The following is a 22,750-nucleotide window of genomic DNA, read 5'->3' as shown; positions in this document are numbered from 1 at the left end:
ATATAATAGTTTGCTGTCTTTAGCTATAACTAATAAGGTAATGTGTCGTTTTAAGTCGAGAACTTCATACATAAATAATATCTTTTAAAATGTTTAATATTTGTCCATTCTAGGAAATTTCGGATTAAATTGCAGATTTATGGTCGTCTCTCTAAATTGTATAGTATTCACAACACTCGTCTTGTTTCAACTCAATTTAGCCGTAAGTTCATTCGTTTGAACTGTTTTACATTTGTCATTTTGGGGCTCTTGATAGCTTGCTAAGCCGTATGAGTTTTGTTCAATGTAAAAGGCCGTGCGGTGACTTACAGTTGTTAACTCCTAAGTCATATGGTCTCTGGTGGAGAGTTGTCTCATTGGTAATCATACCATATCTTCTTATTGTTATATTAGAGATTGACATATCATGTAAACGAAAACCCTACATGTATATGTTGACCTCTACGCATCTTTTTGTTATTGAATGTACTTTGGTTGTAAATAGTCCTATAAACGTATTTACACTTTTGGTATTTAGCTGAATTTTGTCTCCAAATAACCTTTAGATCTATCTCCGAATAACCTTCTGACGTCAAGTAACAATCAATTATTTTTATCTACGTCATTTTCTTTAAATTGTGATGTCAAATTGTATGGGAACTTGTGTGATTTTAAGTAATGGCGGACAAATTTGCATACAAGTGTAAATACGTCTTTTGAAGTAGATCCTACACTTTTTTCATAATTTTCATAATTCAATCTACATTGAAAATTTCCTGTCATTTGAATAACAGTCTCCGCATTTGCCGATGACCTGAACCATTTTCATGTATATGTATGTTTAAGACAACACTACCGCAAGAAAGTTACGTTGGAATAAAAATGTTTTATTTTGTTTTCTATGAAAAGCCGTAAGATACTTATTTCCGTTAACATGGTATGTGTGTCTAGGATCATCACCAGAGAGGAATGACATGCTTTTAGGATGTAGGATTTAAATGGTAAAACGTGGGGATGTGGGATATAAGTGCTAAAAAAAAGATGGGATATGGAAAAAAGAAGGAAAAAGGGGTAGTGTGAACAAATTACAAAAAAAGCTAGATCTGAGAAATGACCAATCCCCGTTTCAGCCACTCTTATCGGGTACCCTCAAGACCAAACATTTAAAAAGTAAAACCAATTTAAACGATTCAAAGCATAAAAACAAATAATCTTGACAAAACAAAATGATTTACCAGGAAACATTGTAGACCCTCCGGACAGGACGATGTTTTTGTAGAAATCTCGTTTGTTGTCAATTTCAGACATCATTATAGAGTTATAAACCATTTCATGGACACCACAAGATTCCATATCTATAAAATATGATTAATTGTGAAAAATTGAAATGTTGAGCGATATAAGAGAAAGAAACAAGGAATTTTCCTTTCATGGTTTACAAGGTTGAAATTCACTATTAGGAAACATGCAAGTAATTATCAATTCACTTAGTACTTATTTCCGTGTACACTAGACCAATGTCGGCTTTGGACCTGCGTCGCTGCATGCAATGCATGGGTTAAAGTAACATGTATACTGGAGCATGCTAACTCTCCCTTTTCGCTGAAAAAAGAAAACTATGACAAAACTTTTCCTTGTAGAATGAGTGTTGTAAAATTTTGGTCTATCGACAAGCAGGAAGTAGCTACACGGCCTGATGTAAATAAATGCTTACTCGCTACAACTCAACATCATTAAGCTGCAGACCCAAGTATTAAATCATTCCCTTTAATAAGAGCTAAGAAAACTTTGACGAAAAATTTCCTTGTACAATGAGTGTAGTAAAATTTCGAACTATCGACAAATAGGAAATTGATACACGGCCGATGTCTAAATTGCATACTCGCTACAACAAAAAATTATCAAGCTGCAGATCAAGTATTAAATCGATCCCTTCAATAGGAACCGTGAAAACTTTGACGAAAGATGTCTTTTTTTCTTTTGGACGGCGTTGAGCGGTCTTTCATAAAGTTGTCACATGTTTAGACGTGTTTATATTATATATAAATATATGCACACACTTTCAAACTTTCATCATAATCATCGTCGTCGTCTCCATAGGTATTTTTATTACAATATACGAATGTTATTGTAACGAAAGGAATTTTGTGATTCATACCTATAAATGATGGCCTGAACATTCATTCTGGACACCAGAAACGCTCGTTACCAACGTTAATCATAGTCCCATCTCACTGGTAATTCATAGGATTTCTCTAAATAGGATGATTTGGCTGATGCTTCAAGTTCCTGTTCGAAATCAAGAGCCGTAAAACAAAGCTTTTCCTTAATGTCCCTGACAATTTCATTATCAGCCGTTGTGACAAACATGACAAAGTTATAACCTCTATCGTGGAAGATATGTTGTAAATAAGCGGTTAAATCTCGTCCTGCGATATCAAGACGTTTGGTGGCTTGTGGTAGTGCATGTCCTGAAAAAATGTAAATGATAGTATCCATTTCAATTTTGTATAATCAAATCAAATAAAGTCCCAAAGACATAATATTCAGTACAGGAAGTTGTTAAAATAGATCAGAATTTAGTATGTATTTTAGACTAGATACCATCTAATTAACCATCAAGATGGCCTCCAAAGGCTGTCGGTGATCATACGATTAGATATGAACATACATATAAACATAAATACACAGACAAGCACGTGCAATCGTATAACGACAATTGTTCTAGTTCTGTTTGAATTCATGTCATTGATTCAAAACATATTTGAAACGTTTATAATATAATCATCGTTTTACTTGTATAAAAAGTTGGGGTTTTTTTTGTGAGTGCAGAATCAGTCAAAGAAATGGATCTTCCCGGTGACTCCTAGTTTCACTTTCGAATGTTGAAATTCTTTTCTTTTTAATAACTGAACATGCGTATCCCATCTCCAGCTAAGAGTTAAAGTGATGGGCAAATGAATATGGATTTAAATGAGTTGAATTATTGACTTGCAAGCCAGTAATACATTAGCGATGCTTTTGAGCTTATTTCGACAAAATTGAACCAAACTGACTGCTAATAGCGAAATAGTATTTCACAATTACGCGTTTATTAATGTTTGAAACAAAAGAGTCATACATGTACTACATGTAGTATAGTATTTTTTTTTTCCTTAAATTAGCATTATTTTTAATTTGACATTATAGCATATATTTTCCTTTTGAAATTGCTAAATAAATCTACTTTTGGAATTCCCTAATACATGCAGTGATTAAGTAGTCTGTATCCTTCACATAAAGTCTTTTTACAGCACCATTTTTATCAAAATGCTTATACTAATCAGAAAGTTGATCGTTTGAATATTGTTTGCCAAACATCCAATGGCAAATATTTCATGCATATTGTGACTTGGATGGATAGTTGTCTCATTGGCACTCATACCACATCTTCTTATTTATATATATTAAGCACGTTTATTAGGAAGACATAAATACATGTTATTGTTTTTATATGGTTCCATGTCGGATAGAAATAAAATCTTTCAATTACCTGTCCATATAGGTACAACATGTGATACTGCATCACCGACATCGATAACTATTCCAGTTGTCGTTCCAGAGGCAATTTGGGATAAAACTGCCTGTATTTGGACGGAAAAGGCAGGACTGTTGAATGTTTCGAACATACTCTGAAAAAAAGTTTGCATAAACTAATCTGAATGAAACTTACATTTGCGTATAGTGTTTTCATAATTTGAGAAATCTCGTCGAATAATAGTACCCAATAGAATTGTTTAGCATATACATGTATGTAAGATTGTATGCGGAGTATTTCGCGACCGTTTCTTGTATAAAGAAATGTGATATATACTACATAATCCTATTGTCTGTTAGAATAAAAAAGAAGCCAGTATTAAAACAGAAAATAATGTAATTTATAATATAATTTAATTCATTTCAGATTGGTTGAAAAGCTAAAGTTGAAACAAAAGCTGAATGATTTCTCAAACCTGAATCATACGTTCCCTGTTAGCTTTGGGATTAAGAGGTGCATCTGTCATCATAACAGGGTGTTCCTCTGGAGCCACTCTAAGTTCAGTATAAAATGTATGATGCCATATTGTCTCCATGTCGTCCCAATTAGTAACTATTCCTTGTTCTATAGGATAGTTTATGGTTAACATTCCACGTTTTGTCTGGGCTTCATCTCCAACGTAATTATCTTTTGCTATCCCTACCATGACACCCTGCAAAAAAAGAAAAAAAATATTTTAGCAGGTATTTGTATATTTTATTTCGGATACTATCGAAAATTTCTTTACAACGTATCGGATATGTTCTTAAGAAAGATGCGATAGCATAAATACTCCGGCCATCTAATAAAAGTCATATTTTTTTTTAATAAGAGCCACATTCTATATGTGCCTGTCCTAAGCCAGGAGCCCGTTGTTCAGTGGTTGTCGTTGATTCATGTCTGTCATATTTGTTTTTTCGTAAATTGTTTTGTTATAAATTGGCCGATAGTTTTCTCAATTGAATTGTTTCATATTTTTCATGTTGGGGGCATTTTATAGCAGACTATACGGTATGGGTTTTCTCATTGCTGAAGGCCGTACGGTTGACAATAATTGCTTACATCCACTTCAAATGAACTTTGGTGGATAGTTGTATTTTCTAATATTTCGGCCTCTGTCATCACCGAAGAGACATTTATTGGCGAATGCGCAGCTTGTGCAGTAAAATTGGTAAAGTTAATGTTATTACAAATCTTTTTTTCTTAAAAAAAGTTTAGAAATAAATTTTCATGTAATATCCATCTAACCTGATATTTAGGGCGACCAGTTATGGCGGGAAAAACTACTTTAGGTGCATCATTTCCAGAAAAAACCTGATTTAACCATTCCGGATCCGTTGTCAATGACAACTGCAGGAATGTCTTCGTCAATTACGTGGAAAGGCATACTTTTTTAATTCCAAAACTACAGATATAATAAACATTGGTCTGTTGTCACTATCAAAGTGTTTCATCCAAAACTTGGTCAAAGAAAAAGTAGTTCAATATGTTTACAAAAAGAAAACTGGCTCCAATAAGAATGGCTGCATTGCACTTTCGATGTGTAATCCCAAACTCCATATATATATAGAGCGTTATCGTTCCGGTCATACTTCCCTTTCCCCAGAAACACGGGTAAAGAATCGCAACATTATGCCACAACTGTTTCGGAGTTTAGTGTATTCTGTGTTCTACCATTTTCAGAAGGTGGATGAGAACTCGTAGAAGAGTGAGGAGAAAGGGGACAAGAAGCTGGTTCCTAAGAAGGAGACAGAAAAGTTCATTCAATACTCTCATTTAAGAACTTCATAGTGAGGACTCGATCGAATGTAGAAATTATTAAACATGTGTGTAGAATGGTCAAGGAGACATTCAGTCTGCTTCTTGGTAAAATTGAAACCACTGATCGAAATAAATCATCTTTCAGGTATTTTTTCAGCACTCTTTCCTTTTACTCTTACTAGAACTCAACTTACTTTACTCGCCAATTTTGCCATGTTGTTTTGTTTGGTAATAAAAAAAATGTATAATTTCTTAACTACACATGTATATCAGGCCTTTACCATGTTTACGAAGTAAATTATTTCTTTTCAATTAAAACATGTAAAAGCTAAAAGTAGTTTTTAATAGAAACATCAAATGATTGAAATTATGTGAGAGAAATCAAATTATATCTTAATTTAATTATGAAGCATAATAAACGTATTAAGTAATTATTGCTTATTATATTTGTGTCCTTAAATATGTATGCATCACAACTTAATTTATATATATAAGTTATGCCAGTCTACTCGGAATTAATGTCCAATTGATAGCAAACATGCATTGCTTACTCTGAATTCTGACTACCATCATCGCTACATTTTTAAACTTTCCATATAAGAGCAAATGGACTGTCTTGTTGGACATAAGTATTAAAAATCTACTTACTTTGACATGTTTGAAGGTAATACCTATTTTTAAACTGGAGTTATTTCCCATTTGTTTTGATTGACAATTTCTTCTTACCTGTAATCTATTTTTATCTACGATTTGCAAAATTGTATTCAATACGTATTATATACAGAACAAAGGTAACAAAAAAAAACTGGCTGGTAACAACCGTTACCGTATAGTTTTTCTGCACGAGTAGTCGGGTCAAGTCCGAGATGATAGCCGAGGACCTTGACCTGACTACAAGTACAGAAAATATACGGCTGGTTGTTACCATCCCGTTTATTTTGTTACTTTTGTTAACTTTGTATCTGACTTGCGCATGTTGTAGCACTTTTTTAATTAGAAAGTAATACATTTTGCATTTAAGACGAATGCATAATTAAAAAGATTGAACACACAAAATTTGCATACCGGTTTATACCACGATGTTTGAGATATTTAGTCTTTAATAAATCAGGGATTTTGCGTTAACACTAGCGCTTCTCCATTCTATTAGCTGTACGCGAGTAAAATTATTGCTTATTCCTTTGATACATATCAGTGAAGTAGGAGTAGAACGAAAAGTTGAGAAAGGGGGGACTTCTTAAAGTGACAAGCAAAAAAAACAACGTTTTAATCTATATTTTCTGTCATAATAGTCTACTAGTCTAGAAATAAGATAATGTCCTCTTTCGTACCCACTTTATATTCTAATAACAAAATAAATTGCCAAAGAGGAGGGTATTATAGTTTTGCCTCTCACTTTTACAAGTGTGTAATGCGGTTATGGTCCCCTTTCCCGGCTCCTACGCCCCTGCATTTATGTAAACCCCTCCACACCAAGAAAAAAAAACATACATACGTACAAACAAACAAACCCAAACAAATAAATATGTTTTGCCTCCTCCATCCCCCATTTTGAAAGTGGGGAGAATCGCAACCTTCCCCGGCTCATCCCCCCCCCCCCAAAAAAAAACACCCAAAAAAGAAAATAAACAACAAATATGAATAACAGATTTAAGACATTTAAAAATTCAACGACGTATGCAAATGAAATAAGAAATTTCATAGTATATACCTTTCCATAGACTATCCAATTTTAGCACATACTTACAACTTCTCGTCCAATCAAATTGCTTATATTTGCCTTCTAATTTTCATAGTACATACTTTCCCCGTGTACTAAGTAACTACGCATGAATGACCACAAGGGTAAGATTTCATTGTATCGTAATCATGATATTTAAAACAACAAAAATTGCCACTGGCTATTTTGAAATAAAATGCTGTGTTCCAAATTAAATTAAATAGTTTGTAATTGGTTTTCACGTTGATTTTTAAATACCCTGCTATTAAAATCTTTGGATATAAAAAATGTTTTTGACAATTGCAAATTTCTTTCATTTAAATAAAGGTTATTCATATGGTTCTTTATACCTCGATTAGAGTACAACGATATCTTAAAATTATGATAATGTATCATCCATGCAATTACTTTGTACACAAAAAAAGTGCGTACTATGAAACCTTGTGAAGGGAAATTAAAGCAACTTGGTGATAATTTTTCAAACTTTCTTAAGGGAGGTGATCTATTTCGTCATGAATTGATTGCTTTATTGATTATAAGTTGCTTAATGTTCAGTGGTAAATATTTCTTGCATGTTCAGGACGATGTCATGAATTGAAAAACTGTGATTATATATGTCTGAAGAGAATGTGCCACCTATATATACATATAAACATATTCTGATAAATCTTTTAGTTTTTACTTTGAAATAATAAAAGAAAAACACACAAAACCTATAATCTCTGATCTTTTTAATGCCTATCTGCTAGACTATATCTATGAGGAAAAACTATAAATATGTTTCAAATTTATTATAGCTTTAGTTTTACTGTGAAATCAAAAAATGTTTTTAAAATATGTAAAGCTTCCACTGCAATTTAATCATTGCCTGCTTTTGGTCAATTTATTTGGTCATCTTACTATGTAAGAAGAACATATATAGTAAAACACCGCTTTATATCAATATACATACTTACACCAGCAGCTACCATCTTTTCATTCTGGAGTTAAGGGCCTTTTGAAATCACATATTTTACAATGATACTAGTGAGTAGATTTACAAAACTTCGTTAATGAGCTCCGTTTTACAAACACCTGTGATACAAGTAGTCAGCCAAAATAAACTATCAATAGACAAATTAAAAGATTACTCGAGTTGTAAATATGTGCTAAATTAGATAGTCTATGAAAAGGTATATACTATGAAATTAAGAGCTCGGGGCAAGCCCCTCGCTCTAAATTTCATAGTATATACCTTTCCATAGACTAACCTAGACTAGCACATATTTACAACTCGAGTAATCTTTTAATTGGTCTATTGATAGTTTATTTTGGCTGACTACTTGTATCACAGGTGTTTGTAAAACGGAGCTCATTAACGAAGTTTTGTAAATCTACTCACTAGTATCATTGTAAAATATGTGATTTCAAAAGGCCCTTCACTCCAGAATGAAAAGATGGTAGCTGCTGGTGTAAGTATGTATACTGATATAAAGCGGTGTTTTACTATACATGTTCTTCTTGCAAGGTAAGATGACAAAATAAATTGACCGAAAGCAGGCAATAATTAAATTGCAGTGGAAGCTTTACATGTTTTGAAAACATTTTTTAATTTCACAGTAAAACTAAAGCTATAATAAATTTGAAACATATGGATAGTTTGTCCCCAAAGATATAGTCTAGCAGATAGGCATTAAAAAGCAACTACAAATAGATCAGAGATTATAGGTTTTGTGTTTTTTTTTTTATTAGTTCAAACTAAAAACTAAAAGATTTATCAGAATATGTTTATATATATATATATAGGTGGCACATTATCTTCAGACATAATCACAGTTTTCAATTCATGACATCGTCCTGAACATGCATGAAATATTTGCCACTGGACATTAAGCAACCAATAATCAATAAATCAATCAATTCATGACGAAATAGATCACTTTCCTTAAGAAAGTTTAAAAAATTATCACCAAGTTGCTTTAATTTTCCTTCACAAGGTTTCATAGTACACACTTTTCTGTGTACAAAGTAATTGCATGGATGATACATTATCATAATTTTAAGATATCGTTGTACTCTAATCAAGGTATAAAGAACCATATGTATTACCCTTTATTTAAATGATAAAATTTGCAATTGTCAAAAACATTTTTTAGAAAAGATTTTAATAGCAGGATATTTAAAAATCAATGTGAAAACTAATTACAAACTATTTAATTTAATTTGGAACACAGCATTTTATTTCAAAACAGCCAGTGGCAATTTTTGTTTTAAATATCTTGATTACGATACAATGAAATCTTACCCTTGTGGTCATTCATGCGTAGTTACTTAGTGCACAGGGAAAGTATGTACTATGAAAATTAGAAGGCAAATATAAGCAATTTGATTGGACGAGAAGTTGTAAGTATGTGCTAAGGATTATCATTCTCTTACAAACTTAGAATATTGTAAAGTGCTCAAGGCTCAAATGATCTATTCAAGAATTAGTTTCATTGTCAGTGCAATGTTTTTAATGTATGCATGACTTCCTTTTTCGGCATGTCATTTATGGATTAGTTTAAGTGATGTGAGGACTTTCTTATCATTTGGGAAATATTTAAAAAAAAAAATGTGTTATAGATATTAGGTGACACAACAGTAGAAAGAAAAGGTAGGAGTTGTATGTTTCCTGATTGTGAGTATGAATGTAAATCATGTAATATTTTAGTGAGGAATTATCCTTTTTTTATTTACAATTTATATCAATTAATACATTTGAGTTACAACTAAATTCTATTTCACAGCCAATAATTTGGTCCGGCTTTTTACATCAAATACTGTTTCATTATGTCAGGGAAATGTTAAAAAATAATGCCCTTAAAAGTTTTTAATATGTTCAAAATTAAATTCCTGTTTTTTTTTATCGGAATACATGTATTGTAAATAACTATTCTCCCCAACCGCTGATCAAGTAATCAAAGTTTTGGAAAGCTAAAGATTTAGGTTATTTTTTATCTGAAAGATTTTTTATTTTTTATTTTTTGCATTGCTTTGGTATTGTTTAATTTTATAGTAATTTGAAGTTATTAATATTTTCATAATAAAATTCACGGTACCAATTTTACTGCGCCAGTAAACTTCAACTTATTTTGAGATTTTTGTTTATTTCACAATTCAACTATTAGTCAGTTTCAATCACTGTGTGATAAATCCTTTCAATCTGATAAATGTGCTTCGGGGCAGTTGTAACTCATTTATAGAAACTCTTTGTTTTGAACTGTAAATAGACCCAAATAATAGAATAATCCCTTACTAAGAACATGATTTACATTCATTCTTCACAATTAAGAGGCATCCAATCCTACAATTTCATTGGTCGAGAGTACTTTGCCATATTCTAAGGTCACAAGGTGTGCGATAAAGTGCCTACGAACTCACTGAATGCACGAGTGACTCTATTCATAAAAAGTGTCCGTGTAACACCCGTTATAAACATATGCGATTTTTTTTTAAATTAGTAGTTTCATATGACTTTTAGTCATTATTTGTATTCGTACATAGATATATTTCAATGGTTGACACAAATGTAAATGAAAAACGTTAAAATGAAAAATTCTTTGTAAGATATTTCATTAGTTTCATTTATGTTAGTTTTTTTCTCAAACAAAAGCTATACGAAGATAGAAGTTTGAAGTTACCAGTGTAAAAATTATACGTTTTTATGTGAGAACTGTAATCGCTAAATAAATTGCATTAAAGAAACAATGTCAAGTTCACAATTATCTTGCTAAGTTTGAATATTTTCTAATAGTTTTCTGTTCTCATTTTATTTTTTCTCAACACCAACACAACTTTGAATGTTCTTTTTTGTCATTAAGAAGTCATAAATCAGGATGATGTCTACCAAAGCAGCAAAACACATTCCAAGTATGCATAATGCAAATGAGAAACCATAATCGAACAATGCTCCGCCTGTGATGTCATCTATATTGTTTACAAATAAAACCAGTCCTATGAGAATGAAAGCCACTGAAAGAAATAAATGATTCAGGTAAGATTTTACAGTCTTTCGAGAGAGAAAAAAGTCACCACTTGTGCTTATTTTTTGTTTGCTTTTTAATTTTTTATGTCTTTCAACGTCAAATGTAACAAATATCTGTGAATATTAAATTAACTATTTCCTTTGCCTTTTCAGTAATGTGTTACCATATTTTCATAACAAATGTTAAACTACATTTTACTCCAGATGGTGACGTATTTATTCTATGTTGCATTGTTACATTTCAGATAGTTCCTGAGGCAGTTTGTGTATTTTTTATGAATAATATGTTAAAGTATTCGTCGTACGTTTGACGGTAGCTAATATTTCCAACTAGACTGTCCGACAAAATAATTGGCGCAAGAATGATATTAAGACTTTCAATAAGGAAAATAAAAAAAGTATGAAATCTATCTCAATTTGAGAATCGCCAAAGTGATAGCTTCAATATAACACTTATCAACTGCTTTCATTGTGAAAGTGATATCCTCGTTTAGTCGTTGGCTCAGCCAGCTACATGTAATGCAATTGAAGAAATATATACATGTGTTGGAGTTGTTAGGGTTGAAAGCAAATTAAAACCAACCTGCATGACAAGCAAAATGTCATCATGGACGATATTTTCAAATACAATGAGCTGCACATATATACCATCATGCCTGCAAGCCATTACACAGATTCATTTTTGATACAACCCTTGAGAAAAGGGACATAAGAAAAACATCATCAACTAACAAAAATTAGTCTAGCTTGTCGACTGGTTTTATGCGCTGAATACATTGCAGCCTTGTTATGTATCAAAATTAAAAGTCGAATCTGCACCTATAAATTTCTTTTGGTCGCGATTGTGCACTATCATAATATAGCCAAGTAGTCATTCAAAACATTGTAATTTTGTACTTAATGATATTAAGGTCATACTGCATTGTATGAAGAAATCTCAACTTGAACCACAAAAATGAAGTCAAAATCTCATGAACAATTGTAAACGAACAACTCACAAGGATTCAAAAGAAAACATTTTTAAAAAAGCGTTTAATCCATTGTTACTTAAAAACACTTACCTTAGTACGGAAATATTAAGTTGTGTATTACTGGTATAATTTAATTTATACTTTCTGGTATATTTTGTTCAGTCTAAATTATGTATATCCCTTGCAACAGTATTAACATCAATGTTGCATTTCGGTCAGACTAAATGTAGTTTAGATTGGTTGTAGCCAGTTTTGGTTTGTTTTTTTAGCTTTCATACTTTCAAACGTAATATCTGTTTGCTATTGATAAAAGTTATTTCACTACCACGTGCTGTACAATGAGAAAAAGTAGCGGACGTGTTTACTACTACTGCCACTAATCTTGTACTTCCCTGTAGTTCACATAACATGGGAATGGTATATTGTGTGTGGGGCATGGCGTCCAAATTGACTCATATTCTTATTCATCCATAAAATAATACACTTTATAAAACTATTGTAACAAATTATTGAGGCATTTTGAGCAGAACAGTTAATGGCTTTTTTTACCATCCTGCTCGAAAAGGAAAAAGAACCAAATATTTTTCCAAAACAATTGTTCTAGTCTTTATCTGTTTACATGATTACAGAATTATGCGTTGTGTCCTTGACTTGAATATCATACTTCCATTGATACCACACAACATGTACTGATATTGGTGAACTGCCATTTTGTGCGAGGGTACCATCAAACCATTAACAATGTATATATGCTTGTTTGAAACCTTTTAATTGTATAATTATGCATTTGTACTAAAATAATGTCATTGCACTAAACCTAAGTTCTCTTTTGACAGATTTGACTATTGAATGTTCTGTTAAGGTCATTGCTTTACTTTTGCTGGTCCCGAACGTTTGATTTGTTTTGTTTATTAGAAATTTCATTTTCTAGTGGATAAAAAGTTCGTCTTCTTAAATTCGGCATTTGCAGAGGATTTTGGATGCAATTTAGGGTCTTAAATTCTTAAAAGTTTATTAAGGCAATTAAGTATAGTGTATCTAAAACATAGCTCATACTTACCAGTCGAGAATGTAGCCACGATAGAACAAATTCGTAATATTTTATTTTCAGGTAGCTTAAACAATCTCAATGCAACACAAGCTGTCGATGTTAAGATAGCAATAAGTCCAAGTATACTCATGCCTCTACAAATTGTAAACCAATCTGAAAGAACAAGTTTTAAGCAAAAAATATATATATTTTTTTTTTTACTTTTTTTAGAACCAGTGAGCTTTATTTACAAAATAAACCCCTAGTTATTAAATTTGTAAACAAAATTACAAAAACAACTGGTGCAAACTGTAAAACGTAACCAACATTGTTTTCCCTCTATGAGTCTTTATTAAATTTGCAAAAAAATGTGCCGATTTTATCTTTGTTTCAAATAAAGAAATACTTGGCATGAGTAACGTTTTCATCCTGTCCAGTACTATAGACAAAATTTCACATTACATTTCATTGCATATAAGATAATAACCATCACTGGAAGTTAACCAATCAAATTTCCACCCTTTCTTTCCTGTTTACAAGCTTTAGTAACCATGTAACCTCAAGTTTCTAAAATATTTTATAGAAACACCAAATAAAAAAAAAATGGTGCTTTGAAACACCCAAGATAAATGTTTATGACTCAGAACTTTTTTACTGCAATGAAATGTAGGATTAATTTCCTACAACTGTCAAATTCAAGTGAATATTTTTTGTTCGACCCTTTTTCGTATGCAACCGGATGTGACGTACTATGATTTGGTGGTAACTATGTATTACACCTAAATCCTTTAAATCGTGACTCCCATTTCATGAACTGACATTTTCATAATAAAATCCGACCCTTTTTCATAATCAATTGTTTTCTTTTAAATTGTTGTGTCATAAATCAGGCCGTTAGTTTTTTCGTTCAAATTGATTCATATTTTAACTTTTATAGCTGACTATACAGTTTGCATTTTGCTCATTGCCGAAGGCCATATGGTACCTATGAATTAAGCTGAAACCAGATTTAATTGTAATTGAGACGTATTCGCACCTTAAGGTCACAAAAAGGCGGACAAAACTAAGGTGGAATTAAAAAATTATACGTCAAACAAAAGATGCAATACCACGTCTAAACAAACTACAAAATGAACAAACAACAGTCTACAAAACATTACACAGAAAACCAAAAATTGAGCAAAACGAAGAAAAACAAGGATTGATAAAGATGCATGGTAAGGGTATCCATATACTAATGCACTTGCGGCACCTGTCAGCCAAATCAGTGGTGACTTCATAAATTCATTGTTGGTAATCTCTGAAAGCCTGTTAACCAGTAAAATGAGAGCAAAATATACCGAAGGGATATTCAAACTCTTAGACGAAAATTAACTGACAATGCCATGACAATAAACGAAAAACGACGAAAATTAACTGACAATGCCATGACAATAAACGAAAAACGACGAAAATTAACTGACAATGCCATGACAATCAATGAAAAACGACGAAAATTAACTGACAATGCCATGACAATAAACGAAAAACGACGAAAATTAACTGACAATGCCATGACAATAAACGAAAAACGACGAAAATTAACTGACAATGCCATGACAACAAACGAAAAACGACGAAAATTCAAACAACAGTACACAAAACACAACGTAGAAAATTAAAGACTGAGCAAAACATTTTGTGGTCGAAAAACCCGTTCGTCTATAATGAATATTTTATTGGTGTCTATAGCTATGTGTATTTATTCAGTCATACATTGGCAGGGTTAATAGGGAATGTAATTCTTTTATTTCAGAACAAAAGCGTTGAAAATGATCCTCTAAACTATAGGCCTATAACGTAATACTAGTAATCTACTCTAGGTAAACTGTTACATCAATATTGAACACAGGATTATGTAACTAGCTTGATGAATTATGTAAACTGAATTATGATGATTATGATGGGTTGCTGTTTAACATCCAGCGGTAAATGCAGGTAAATGCATGCATATTCAGGACGAGAACATGTTACTGTATATGAATATGTACCCTGCTTTGTACTAGACCGACACGCTGAGCCGGATTTTTAACGTGCTAGTTCACAAGATAACAGTCCGCATGAAGACGTGCCACCCTACCCGTACATATTTTTGAGGCTCCGTGCCGACCAGTCTTTGCCCTTACTCCTTAATACTGCATGCTTAGCGGAGAATCAGCAAATACCAATTTTAAAGTCTTTGATTTCACCTGGCCGGGGCTCGAACCCACGACCTCCCGCACTAGGGGGAACAAGCTACCACGCGTACGAGACCACCGTTGCGGCTATATTCTAATTGAAAACCAAGAAGGATTAAGGAGGAATTATTCTACGACTGAACACATTTTTATCATAAATTGTACATTCTTTATTTGAATTAATGAAACCGAGAAAGAAATGTTACATTGTGCTTTTATCGACTTCAACAAAGCGTTGACTCTTACCGTGAAATTCAATTTTGTACAAGATCTTTTCCCTTGTGGGATAGGGGTACGGCAAGTGGAAAACCTTTCACCTACTTTGTTTTCTATATTTCTAAATGTTCTTCAATTTCTTTTTAAAAACCGAAGAATTTCATTTTTTTTTAAATTATTTTACTATTATATGTATGCGGAGGATACGGTTTTATTAGCAGAAAATAATCTCTGATCTAATGTACATATTTGACGCTTTTTACGAATACTGTGTAGAATTGAAAATGAAAATAAATACAAACAAGTCTAAAGTTCTGGTATTTTTAAGTGGCAGAACGCCAGCAAATAAAAACAAGTTTGCTGTAAATTGTAACGAAATTGTAAAAGAATACAAAACTAAAGTTTATGTGTTTTATCTTATAGAAGTAATACTTTTATTATCAATTAAAAATATCGTAAGGAACAAGCCACAAAAACTATGTAAAGTGTATTAACAAATTGTAGACATAACAATTTGTCAATATAGTGTGATCTCGACTTAACTTATGAAATGGTTTTACCAATCCTTTTATATGGATAAGAATTTGGGAGTTTGAAAATATAGATATACTTGAATGGGTACAATTTTGTAACATGAATTTACTTTTAGAAAAGTCTATCCCAGATTTCCAAGTGCTTAGAATTTATCCCATTACTATGTCTGTAAAAAGTTGCAAATGGTAAATTTTAGGAGTAGACTGTTAAATGGAAGAGAAGGTAAAATATGTGCTGTATTAAACAAACTTATGTTTAACATAATAATTACGGAAAAGAGTTACGAGGATATCATGTATTAAAAATATTTTTGTTAATTGTGGTATGTTAAATATATGGAATGCACAGTTTACTGAATAAAGGGTGTCAAAACCTATTAATGGAAAACTCAAATACCAGTTTCAACAAGAATGCTTTGCTTTTGTTGCAAAAAATAATATTCTATCGTATTTTCATTATTTTAACATATTTCCATAAAATCAAAAAGCATTCGGTTGTCCTATTGAAGGTATTGGCTGCAAAATTGCAATTTTATACGAAGGACGTCGATAACAAACAATAATTATTTTGATCTGAAAGGCATTCCAACGCAACTTTTGTTCTGCTTAATAATGTCCTTCATACACACTTTCGTTTTAGATTAATACTCAAAATTTGCCAAAAATTGTTAAAAATTGAGGTCTCGGGCTACAATGTATCTCCGGGTTGTATAAAATTTGTAGAGTTTTTTACAAATAAGGCCAATTTCAATTCAGAACCTTAACGTTCACATATTGAGCCTTGATACTGTGAATTATACATGTAGTAAATATTGAAAGATTTTTTTTTAAATGGCTCAAGTGTGAAATAAATTCTTGGAAAATGCCCTACCTCTTTAATTTATGTCAGTATTTTTTTTAATAGAATAACAAACCTTTATCCGCATAATGTTCTATGTCCAAGCAATTTGGTTTACCATCAACGAAAACACATCGTTTCCATAACCCGTAATGGATTTCCCCAATCTTAATGAAGGAAGGAGTCGCAACACCAATTATATATAGCAGCGAAGCTATAGCTTGTATCAAGAAAGAGGCTGATAATCTCGCCTCCCCCATCGGTTGAAAGGAAAACCAAGCCTGAAAAGTAATATTTACTTTTTTTTTATACAGTATAGTATCTTTTTTATATAATATAACAATTCAATCTTATTATAACCTTATATCATTTATGTACGAACTTACTGTGCGAGGCAGTTGACCTATCCGGAACAATTGCAAGGTGCTTTAATGATTTTTGCTTCTCATATTTTCCAAAGTATTGTATAACCTTTATGGTATTTCCTTGGCTAAGCATATATGCTCTGTATTTGGCATTTTACATATTACCAAAGTTTTGTTATTTTGTATAAAACAAGCACGTATTACTTCAATCCTATACATTTCATAAGAAAAACCTAGAGCTTTCTTTTTCTAGCCAACAAATTTTACCAGGATATATTTTTTAAAAACCATACATACTTTCATGTTTTTTTTTTAATGTTAAAATCCAGAAATGAAATATTTCTATTAACGGTGTGAGCACTCCATCAAGTGTTTCATAGCATAAAAAAATGGCTCTTAAACAGCTAGACAAATCCTAACCACACTTAAATCGAATTGTCCATTAAATATCTAGACTACATTTTATAATTGTTATGTCCCCGCCGTAACAGAGGGGGCATTAAGTGCTACCCATATCCGTCCGTCCCGTCTGTCCCGTCTGTCCGTCTGTCCCGTCTGTCCCGTCTGTCCGTCTGTCCCGTCTATCCGTCCCGAACGTCCCCATAATTGGTTTCCGTTCTCTAACTTTAGTTTGCCTCAACCAAATGTTATAAAACTTATATACAATGCTTATTACCACAAAACACAGATCAAGTTTGAAATTGGATGGTGTCACTTTTACTGTTCTTGTGTTATGCTCCTTTATAAACATAAAAATTGCGGAATTTTTCGTTTCCGTTCTCCAACTTAAGTTTGCCTCAACCAAATGTTATAAAACTTATACACAATGCTTATTATTACAAAACACAGATCAAGTTTGTGGCGTCACTTTGACCGATCATGAGTTATGCCCTTATAAACATAAAAAGTGCGGAATTTTTCGTTTCCGTTCTCTAACTTAAGTTTGCCTCAACCAAATGTTATGAAACTTATACACAATGCTTTTTACCACAAAACACAGATCAAGTTCGAAATTGGGTGGCGTCACTTTTACCGTTCTTGAGTTATGCCCCGTTTTAAATGGACATTTTTCTAAATCTGTCTTTTCCGTTCTCTAACTTTAGTTTACCGCAACTAAATATTATGAAACTAATACACACTGCTTAGTACCACAAAACACAGATCAAGTTCGAAATTGGGTGGAATCACTTTTACCGCTCTTGAGTAATGGCCCTTTATATATGGAAAAACTGCTAAATCTGTCGTTTCCGTTTTCTAACTTTAGTTTGCCTCAACCAAATGTTATGAAACTTATACATTTTGTACACAATGCTTGTAATCATAAAACAGTCTTAACTACGTGAATCCTGCATCTGTATGTGGAAGTTTCATATATATTTACAAGCGGGGGCGTCATGTAGGGCCCATAGACACATTCTCCATTTATCTATCCATTCAATCAAATAACATGACCATCATGGCTACGAAATTGTACATACGAGTAAGTAAATTAATTGTATAATATATTAAAATAAACAATAAGAAGATGTGGATGATTGCCAACGAGACAAATCTCCATAAGAGACCAAATGACGTACACTACCAAGAATTATATCACACGTTTATTGTACATTTCTACCCTCTTGTAAATCAGTACTGAACGGCTACATGATAAAATTGTAATGTTCTACTTTTGGTAAATTCAGTACTGATGTTTTTAGTACTGTAACAGTACTGATTTTTGCTGTACTGTAACAGTACTGATTTTTCAGTACTGTAGCAGTACTGATTTCAACAGTACTGTAACAGTACTGATTTTTTCAGTACTGTCACAGTACTGATTTTTGCTGTACTGTAACAGTACTGATTTCTTCAGTTCTGTAACAGTACTGATTTTTTGCTGTACTGTAACAGTACTGATTTCTTCAGTACTGTAACATTACTGATTTCTATAGTACTGTAACGGTACTGAGTTTTTCAGTTCTGTAACAGTAGTTTTCTTTCAGTAATGTTTCAGTACTGATTTTTTCATTATTATTTCAGTACTGTTTCTAGAGTGATTTATTTCAGTAGTGATTCAATACTTATTTTTGATTGCTGTTCCTTCTTGATATTTCATCTTGTTGAAGTCACTCTTTTTGTGATGTCTTTTTTTGTTAATTTAATATTCCATAACGATAAATAAAATTAAGGAGATGTTGTATGATTGCCAATAAGACAACTATCCACTAGAAAGACAATTAAAATGCATGCGGATATTAAGTACTCTTTTGTTAATTCAGTGTCTTCTATACCCAGGTTTATAAATTGAGTGTGGTTTAAAGAATTTGAGTAAATAATCCTTGATGTTGCAAAATGAAATAGCATCTGTAGGATTTTTGAAATTACACATCACATTAGAGTTCCAGTGAGACTTAGGTATGACCAATGTCAATCTTTTCTGAAAATTGTCTGAATAAGGTTTGTCTAGGATGGGTTATAGCATGGAGAATGGAAACGGGGAATGTGTCAAAGAGCAGTAAAAACAGCCCAAGGCCACCGATGGGTCAACACACTGAGAAAATCCCACACTCGGAGGCGGGCTTCGTCTGGCCCCTAAACAATAGTGTATACTTGTTCAGCGAAATGGACGCCACACTAAACTCCAAAACATACAAATGAACCAAAATTAAAAAAAAAACACACAAGACTAGCAAAGACTTGAGGTTCATGATTTAGGACAGGTGCAAAATGCTGCAGAGTTAAGCATGTTTTTTCAGATCTCAACCCTCCCCCTTTTCCTCTAGCCAATGTTGAATAAACAAACACACAGCAAATTGCACAGTAACACTCAGTTTAAAAGAAGTAAGAGTCAGATGTTATAATAGGTAACAGAAGAAAACTAAGCAAAATGACAATGATAAACATAAATTAACAGAGGACTACTAGCAGTTACTGACATGTAAGCTCCAGACTGCAATTAAACTGATTGAAAGATTATTTCTTCATCATGTGAAATTCAACCACGATCCCTCCCGTTGGGGGTTTAGTATCATGCCATCACAAATCATACAAGAAGAGCATAACAAGTATCATGCCAACAACTGGTTTTAGAATAAATGTGTTTATTTATGATGCAAAGATCCTATGAGTGAATCAATATTATTCCCAAAAACTACCCTTATTCATACAGCAACTCTTTATCTTAACCAAAACTGAATATAACAGCATATGCAGTTGTAAAAAAACAGAAGTTCGTCAATATGAAACCCTGAAGTGGTTCTGTTCTGTATACATGTTTGTCAGTTCATATGCAACACATTACTCAATGCCCATCCCCTGCAAAACACGTATCTTCTTATATCTATATATGATATTTTGTACCGGTTTTCAATGCACAGCTATTATAGCATTTTTGACATTTAGCAGCACATTCCTCTAAAACCTTTGCTAAGAGTCTAGAACTTGAAGTGATCCTGGTGTGAGCTTTTGCGCTGTGTTAAAGGCCTCCTTGTGGTTATGTGTTTAATACTAAGAGCAGCAATAACAACCTGTCCATTTGTTTTGTTTTGTCATTTTTGTGTACATAGGGATTTATTTTATGTCATGAAGTAATACACTATATCAAATCTTTGCTATTTCAGATAACTTGAGTTATCTGTTCATAATATTCATTTGTGTATTGTGAATATTATCTGCGTAGAGGGTTACTTAGATGTGAACAAATCTTTATATCTGCAATCTGTCCTATTAACCTTAACTGCAGGGCATATGTAACTAAAAAATACATGCAATTTTGTGTTAGAATATATATAAATATCCTGTTAACAGGAAGTTGAAGGAGGGTGAATTTTAAACTGCATTACTCAGTATAGCATGTTCACAGGAAGACTGATGACTTTCAGGAAACTCTTGATTTGTAGTTCCTCAGAAAACTTTGATGGATTTGCATATTACAGACGGACATACAGAAGTAAAACAGTATAAAAATCTGAATACTCATGTCCAACAGACTGATTAATGTCTGAAGAATGTTATTTGGTACATATATTAACCTTTTCGATTTTTGAACATAAATGCCCCCAAAAAAGACCTTGTCATACCTTCTCCTTTCGTTACATGAATTTGAATTACTTTTTGAAAGTATTTCAATACTGGTACAAAAAAACCACCTGTTGTTAAACGTCACCATAGCGAATCCACATTATCATGATTATTATTCTTATATTATTCCCGACAACTGTGGTCAGGTGGCTATATTTGTTGACCATTTAAATACATGGTTTGCTCATCAAAATTGATTTTTTCTTGCTGAATAAAGCAAGATGAGGATCTCAAATGTTTAATTTTCTTATATCTACTACAATAACATCCATTGCAAGTACAATACAAAATAATCTTATGAATGAGCAGCATGAAAGAGTTACAAAATGTTTTTTTCTCTCTCTCAATTTGATGTTTTTAATCACTGATTTCTTCAGTTTGCTTCAATGTAATTTTTCACTCCTCTTCCAATGCTTATGATATATATCTTTGCCAGCTTTTATCTGAAAAGGAAAAAGTGCGTAATAACACTGTTCAGATTTCAATGTTTTCATTTTTCCAAGTCCAATAATTAGGTCAAATATAGGTCAACCATAACATAATGTGTACAATATACATGCATTGCTTCTGGCGGTATTACGTTAAATACAAGGTTCATATCATACATGGAGAAAAATGAATAAAGAATTGAATAATGTATGATTTACCTACTTGAAAACTGATCTAATACTATTTTGAGAAGACTTTTAGCGCCCCAAGTCTGGGTTGGCAAATTTCCATGTTTTCTATATGGGCTGCACTCTGACATCCCACAACCAAAGCAAGTTCTAAAAAGGCTGTCAGATATCAGAGCTTTATCGGACTTACTGGTACTATGTTTTTTTTGTTATTTATTTTGATTTTCATTATCTATCATTGACTTTTATGTCATTTATACCTAAGACTTTGGGTTAAGTGCTTTCCCAGAACTGGATTAAACTATATGTTTTGTTATGATTATTTTATCAATCTACTATTTAAGATAAGTACTGATTATGGTAAAAAAAAAGTAAGGAATGTTGAGTTCTACAACAAACCAGTCTCCAAGGATCCTATAGTCGCTCAACTGGTTCACAGTAGCCAGGAATAAAATTGAAATTGACGCATGTAAGATAACTTTCTAAATAGCAAATAGTGGAAATTTGAACAATGACAAAACATAACAACTCAATAGTACTTGTCATTTCAGGATTTGTCACAACCTGAAGTTCGTATTTTAAGTTTTAATTTAAGTGGTGGCCATCTTGGTTGGCAGGCAAAATCAAGTAGTTTCAGTGGAGAAGATTTTTGTAAGATTACAAACATTTACAAAAAAAGTTGTTAAAAATTACTATAAAGGACAATAACTCCTTAGGGGGTCAATTTGGTCATGTTGACTTATTTGTAGATCTTACTTTGCTGAACATTATTGCTGTTTACAGTTTATCTCTATCTATAATAATATTCAAGATAATAACAAAAAAATGCAAAATTTCCTTAAAATGACCAATTCAGGGGCAGCAACCCAACAACGGGTTGTCT

The 22,750-nt window shown here is 32.3% G+C and overlaps 2 protein-coding genes across 2 annotated transcripts in view; both read right to left on the bottom strand.

The window, feature by feature from the left end:
• Positions 1-22,750, bottom strand: part of LOC127723979 (keratin-associated protein 5-4-like) — a 273,781-nt gene that overhangs the window by 84,162 nt on the left and 166,869 nt on the right. The window lies entirely within an intron of this gene.
• LOC127723975 (actin, muscle-like) overlaps positions 1,731-22,750 on the bottom strand; it is a 264,308-nt gene continuing 243,288 nt past the window's right edge. The window contains exons 2-4 of the mRNA XM_052230684.1: positions 3,972-4,208; positions 3,512-3,650; positions 1,731-2,450 (exon numbers count right to left, since the gene is read on the bottom strand). Of these exons, the coding sequence (XP_052086644.1) occupies positions 2,194-2,450; positions 3,512-3,650; positions 3,972-4,208 (633 nt within the window). The 3' untranslated portion in view covers positions 1,731-2,193. The remainder of the gene's footprint in view (positions 2,451-3,511; positions 3,651-3,971; positions 4,209-22,750) is intronic.

This window comes from Mytilus californianus, unplaced genomic scaffold (genome assembly GCF_021869535.1).
Source record: "Mytilus californianus isolate M0D057914Y unplaced genomic scaffold, xbMytCali1.0.p SCAF_14, whole genome shotgun sequence".
In the NCBI taxonomy this organism is placed as follows: domain Eukaryota; kingdom Metazoa; phylum Mollusca; class Bivalvia; order Mytilida; family Mytilidae; genus Mytilus; species Mytilus californianus.
This window is presented reverse-complemented; position numbering and strand designations above follow the sequence as displayed.